The sequence below is a fragment of the Calidris pugnax genome, unplaced genomic scaffold (genome assembly GCF_001431845.1).
Source record: "Calidris pugnax isolate Ruff unplaced genomic scaffold, ASM143184v1 scaffold103, whole genome shotgun sequence".
NCBI lineage: Eukaryota > Metazoa > Chordata > Aves > Charadriiformes > Scolopacidae > Calidris > Calidris pugnax.
The window spans coordinates 3,618,088-3,624,087 of NW_015090990.1; the positions used below are offsets into that span (position 1 = coordinate 3,618,088).

The window sequence follows — 6,000 nt, forward strand, 5'->3', positions numbered from 1 at the left end:
GTCCAGCTGCCGTGGAGCAGTAGGGATGCTGCCCTTCGTGGGGGACACCCTGGTTTGTCCCAGGGCTGTGGAGGTTGCAGGACCCCGGTGCCGAAGGCGGGTGCCTCGGAGCGGCAGCAGCAGGAGATGAGAAGCAGGCAGCTCGGGAGCGCGGTGCTGAGCTTTGAAGGCACCCTGACAGGCTGTCGGGGCCCTGCCAGCCATGCTGACAGCCTGGTGCAGAGACACCCCCCCGCGCCGCCGCCGCGCTCTGATCACAGCCTCGCCGTCACTTCAAAGTGCCCGCCGGGCTCAGGTGGGCTCCCACGCAGCCTCTCGCCCCGCAGCTCTACTCCTCCTGCCCCATGGCCCCACAGGGCCCAGATCTACTGGGGTCCCCAGCTCCAGGGTGGGGGATACCAGGGTACAGCACTGAAGACCAGGGTACACATGTGGTCCCGAGCAGTGTTGGTAGGAGGTGATTGCTTCCCAGGCCTGGCACTGTCCTGCCTCTATGGGGCAGGGCCCCTAGCCCCAGAGCAGCCATGGTTGGGGACCCTGGACATCCAGGCAGGGATCTGAAGTGGCTGCGGTGCCTGGGCAGGGGACAATGGGGACAAGCCGGGGCACAGCATCCCTCAGCACAGGACTCATGCAGCCTGGCTGGGACAGGACATCACCATCCAGACACAGGTAGCCACCATGCTGGGGCACTGGGTGATGCCAGGTCACCCTGCCTGGGGTAACGCAGCACACCCCCCTGTCCCAGCCCAGCTCCGGGAGGAATTTTCCATTCCCGAATGGAGGTTGGGGGAAGGCGTGTGTTTGCATCAGCCCCCTCCTCTTCCTCCCCTCGCCCGTCACTGGAGCAGCTCAGGAAGGCGCCTGCCACGTTTGTCTCCAGGAAGGTGCGGAGCAAAAGCCTCCCGGGAGGGAGAGCTCCCTGGAGGGGACCAGAGACCCTGGGCAACCTCGAGGACAGCCTGCACCCCACTTTCCAGAGGAGCCACCCTGCCTGCAGCCATGCCGTTGCCCCTTGCTTGCTGCCGGGACGAGGAAGCCCTGGCAGCAGCTCAGGATGAAGGTGCAGCCCAGCTCGCCATCGGCGTCCTGCGAGCCACCAGGATCCCCGGGCTGCACTACATGTGCACCCGGCCGCAGTCCCGCCTGCGCCGCCTGCTCTGGAGCCTGGCCTTCCTGGCCTCCGCCGGGCTACTGGCCACCGGCACCGCCGACCGCCTGCACCACTTGCTGTCGCACCCCGTGCACACCCGGGCACGCCTCGCCCGCGCCCCCCAGCTCCGCTTCCCGGCCGTCACCCTCTGCAACCCCAACCGGGCACGCTTCCTGCGCCTCACCAAGCCCGACCTCTACTCGGTGGGGCAGTGGCTGGGGCTGGCCCAGGAGAACCGCTCGCTGGTGCCCGAGATGCTGGCCGTGCTGGGGGAGGACCAGCGCGCCTGGCTGACGCGCCTTGCCAACTACTCGCGCTTCCTGCCGCCCCGCCGCTCCGAGCGCACCATGCAGAGCTTCTTCCACCGCCTGGGACACCAGATCGAGGACATGCTGGTGGAGTGCCGCTTTCAGGGGGAGCGCTGCGGCCCCCAGCACTTCGCCCCCGTGAGTCCCCTCCTGGCAGGGGCAGGACAGCTGGGCTGCCCTGGGGGTGCTGGCAGAGATGCTTCAGCCCCCCTCCCAGCAAGAGTGGAGGGGTGGCAGTGTAACGGGGGGAGGCTTAGTTGAGCTCTTCTAAGGGCCATGCAAGACTGTTTGCCCCCTTGAGCACCTCCATGAGATTGGAAAGAGATCTCATCCTGCTTGCAGAACGCCCTGCCAGATGCCTGCTTGTTCCCTCAACCCCCCTTTCTCCATCCCCAGGTCTACACACGCTACGGTAAGTGCTACACCTTCAACGGGGACCGGAGGAACCCGCGGGTGACCCGCCAGGGTGGCATGGGCAATGGGCTGGAGATCATGCTGGACATCCAGCAGGAAGAGTACCTGCCCATCTGGAGAGAGACCAGTGAGTGGGGGACGGGTGAGGGGTGCTGGGAGTGGGGGCTGCTGGGCAAGCAGGGCACCCTGGGGGGGCACTTATGGGGCAAGTGTGGCACTGGAGGGGTGCTGGGCCCCAGGGTGCAGGTCCTGAGTGGGTGTTGGGGCAAGGCTGAGGGCTGTCCCCGTGGGCAGGCATGCAGCCCCGCTGTCCTTCTCCCGCAGACGAGACGTCATTCGAAGCTGGCATCCGGGTCCAGATCCACAGCCAGGACGAGCCGCCCTACATCCATCAGCTGGGCTTCGGTGTCTCGCCCGGCTTCCAGACCTTCGTGTCCTGCCAGGAGCAGCGGGTAAGGCAGGATGCCCCACAGCCCCCAGGGAGGTGCCCGCGGGCACCCAGCCTGGGGTTGGCCCTGCAGCAATGTCCCTCTCTCCCTGGCAGCTCACCTACCTGCCACAGCCATGGGGGAACTGCCGGGCCAGCGTGCAGGGGGAGCAGACGCTGCCCGGCTACGACACCTACAGCATCGCTGCCTGCCGCCTGCAGTGCGAGAAGGAGGCCGTGGTGCGGAGCTGCCACTGCCGCATGGTCCACATGCCAGGTGAGGGGGGTGTGCGACAGCATGTGGGCACCCCGCTGCACTGCTGGTCCTGCCCGGGGCTGCCCTGGCCCCCTACAGCCTGTACCCTGAGATCGTCCCTGCCCCATCCCTCTGCACCCAAGGGTACCTGTCTGTCCATCCCTCTGCACCCAAGGTTGCCCCCCTGCCCCATCCCTCTGCATCCCGAGGCAGCCCTTGTCCCATCCCTCTGCACCCAAGTGTCCCCCCTGCCCCATCCCTCTGCACCCAAGGACCACCCTGTCCTCTCTGCACACTGGGTCAGCCCCTGTCCTACCCTCCTTGCACCGCAGATCAGCCCCTTCCCTGTCTGCTTTGTACCCCGAAGCCACCCCTGTCCCAGCCAACGTGCACCCAAGGGCCACTGTCCCCATCCCATCCGCACTCAGGGGCCACTGCTGCCCCACTGCCTTTAGGGGAGTGAGTCGAGGGTGGGGGGCAGAAGCGGGACAGACTCCCACCCTCCCAACCAGCTGCTTCTCCTCAGGCAACGAGTCCATCTGCTCCCCCAACGTGTACATCGAGTGTGCTGACCACACGCTGGGTAGGTGCAGTGGAGGGCGGATGGCTGGGGGCTCGCTGGGTGCCCCCGGGGAGGGGGCGGGAGGGGTGCAGCCATGCCAACGGGTGCGTGCCCCCCAGACGCGGCGGTGGAGGACAGCCAGGAGCGCTGCAGCTGCCCCACGCCGTGCAACCTGACGCGCTACGGCAAGGAGATCTCCATGGTGCGCATCCCCAACAAGGGCTCAGCGCGCTACCTCGCCCGCAAGTACAACAAGAACGAGACCTACATTCGGTGAGTTGCCAGCCCTGGGGGGGGCCAGCGGGGTGGACAGGGGGCGGGGGGCCTGGGGACCCCCCCCTCCCACTCCTGGCAGCATGTGGGAAGTAGATCCTGGCACACATGGTCCCTGCAGCATCCCCTGCCCAGGGGTGGCTGCCACTAGAGAATCATCTCCCCAACTCATGTGTCCTCCCAGCCCTCCTGCCAACACCTCCCCACCCCAAGTCCCTCCCAACCGGGGACATGCCCCTTCCTTGGCCCCACCACACTGGCCTGAATAACTCACCAGGGCCCTGGGAGCACCTGGAAGCTGGGGAGCTGGGGGACCGGGTGGCGAGGTTTGGGGGTCAGTGGAGGTGGGAGGGTTGGTGACCATCCCTCCTTGCCAAGCACTGTAGTGTTCCCACAGGGAGAACTTCCTGGTGCTGGACATCTTCTTTGAAGCGCTCAACTACGAGGCCATTGAGCAGAAGAAAGCCTACGACCTTGCTGGACTTCTCGGTGACTCTCCCCACCTTCCTGTGGGACCTTGATGAGCGGAGCTCTGTGTCCCAGCCCTGGGAGGATGTGGGGCTGATCAGGGAGGGACCACACAGGGCAGGAGCTGGCTGCAGACTGGCTGAAGGGTGGCATGCTGCTGGCCGTCCCCTATCCTTCATGTCCCCTGCTCCCTCCATCCTGCTGCCCCTGACCCTGTGGCTGCTCCGTTCCCCTCCGTCCAGCAGCTCTGGCATTGCCCACAGCCCCACTGGCCCACCCTGGGTTCCATGGGGGCTGCACAGTAGCTCCTGGTGACCATCTCTTTCTCTTCCTCTTCCTCCCCAGGGGATATCGGGGGACAGATGGGCCTATTCATCGGTGCCAGCATCCTCACCATCTTGGAGATCCTGGACTACGTCTATGAGGTTCGCTGAGCCCTCGGGGCTGTGGCTGGGTGGTGGGAGCAGAGCCATTGCAGGCAGGCGAGGTGCAGAGCTGGGGCTGGGCTCCCTGATGTGTGTCAGGGGGTGGGCGAGTGTGTGTCGCAACCCCAGAGGGCTGTTACAGCCCCCAAATGGGGCAACTGCCAGCAGGAGGCTGGGAGAGGAGGACAGGTCCCCCAGCATCCCTCATCGGCCTGAAGAACAGGGTGGGTGGTGGACAGAGGTGCTGTCCCCACCATGTCCCCAGGGTGGGCAGGGGAGCAGTGTGTAGGTCGGGGTGTCCACACAGGGGGTGCTGCCTGCATGCGGGTCTGGGGCTGACCCCCCATCTGTACCCAGGTGATCCGGGACAGGGTGAGCCGGGTCCTGCGCCGCTCCAAACCACCCCTGAAGAAGCCCTCGGGCAGCATCGCCACGCTGGGACTGGAGGAGCTCAAGGACCAGGTACCTCTCGGGGAGGAGAGAGGGCAGGGGGAACTGCCTGGGCAGCATCCACGTCTGTCCTGGGGAAAGGGGCATCATCCCATGAGCAAGGGACAGCACGGCTCCACATTTGGTGCCCTCAGGCTGGGTGGCAGGGAGCTGGGTGGCCCCCAATGGAGCTCCTGGGGATGGGCTGTGCTGGGCAGGGGGCTGAGGGTGGAAAGGGGGTGCAGAGGGTCTGTGCCCACCCCTGCTGACTGCCATCTCCACAGAGTCCCTGTGAGACACTGGGCCGGCACGTGGAGGGCGCCTACAATGCGGGCATCCTGCCCAACCACCACCACCGCCACCACTACCCTCACCAGGGCGTCTTCGAGGACTTCGCCTGCTAGGCCAGCTCGGGAATGGGGGGGGGAGGCACCCCCCTGTCACCCCCCTCCCCACCGTCCGCATGGAGAGGGACCGGGGCACGGGGTGCGGTGGGCACAGGCCCCCGCCTCCCCCCCACCCCGCTGCCAGCGCCAGCCATGCTGTTTGCCCCCCGGAGCTGCCTCAGCACTGGCATCGGAGTGCCCCCCCCAAAACCCTTTCCCCTCCGCTCGCCCCCCCACATGAGGGCTCGGCCCCCGTCTCAAGCACATGGCGTGGAGGGGGGTGGGCACATCACGGGGGGGGTTTGGGGTAGCATTGGGGTGGAGGGCAGAGGGGCTCTGGTGATGCAGGGCAGCAGGGGGTAACCCAGGGTTCCTGCCAGTCCCTCCCCTGCTGACCCCTCCTGGGTGGGGGTCTCTGCCCTGCATGGTTCCCCCCAGGAGAGACATGTGCCTGGAACAGCTTCCCCCCCGCTGGCACAGGGACCACCACCCCCCTCAGCCCCCCGTATTCCTGCTGCAGGACAGGGCAGCACTGCAGGGCACCCCCTCTGAGAAGCACGACACAACCCCCCCACCTTGGCCAGCCCAGGGACACCCCACCTGCAGCCACACCTGCATGGCACCACCCTGACCCCTGGCGCCACCACCACCACTGTGACAACCCCCCCAAAAAAAAAATCTGCCCACCTTTCCCCATCCTTACGCAGCCTGCCAGGGCTGCAGCCCCCTTCCCCCCCGACCCCACCATCACGGTCCCCAGCCAGACCCCTGCACTGTGACCCCCAACCCTCCCCACTGTGGTGTTGGCCCCCAATAGCCCCCAGTCACTGCGGCACTGCAGACCTACCGCCTCCCCCCTCGCCTGCCCCCTGTGCCACCGTGCCCCCCCATCCCTCCCC

At 66.8% G+C, this 6,000-nt stretch overlaps 1 protein-coding gene across 2 annotated transcripts in view; it reads left to right on the top strand.

Annotated features, from left to right (window-relative positions):
• The window catches only part of ASIC4 (acid sensing ion channel family member 4), a 28,702-nt gene extending 22,722 nt beyond the window's left edge, over window positions 1-5,980 (top strand). The window contains exons 2-10 of one of the 2 annotated variants that reach the window (XM_014954099.1): window positions 1,858-2,002; window positions 2,200-2,327; window positions 2,420-2,579; window positions 3,085-3,141; window positions 3,240-3,393; window positions 3,791-3,882; window positions 4,207-4,286; window positions 4,644-4,748; window positions 5,000-5,980. In XM_014954099.1, the coding sequence (XP_014809585.1) occupies window positions 1,858-2,002; window positions 2,200-2,327; window positions 2,420-2,579; window positions 3,085-3,141; window positions 3,240-3,393; window positions 3,791-3,882; window positions 4,207-4,286; window positions 4,644-4,748; window positions 5,000-5,119 (1,041 nt within the window). In that variant the 3' untranslated portion in view covers window positions 5,120-5,980. Of the gene's footprint in view, window positions 1-886; window positions 1,600-1,857; window positions 2,003-2,199; window positions 2,328-2,419; window positions 2,580-3,084; window positions 3,142-3,239; window positions 3,394-3,790; window positions 4,287-4,643; window positions 4,749-4,999 lie in introns of those variants that run through there. The other variant, XR_001413352.1, reaches the window with a different exon arrangement.
• Window positions 5,981-6,000: the final 20 nt, after the last annotated feature.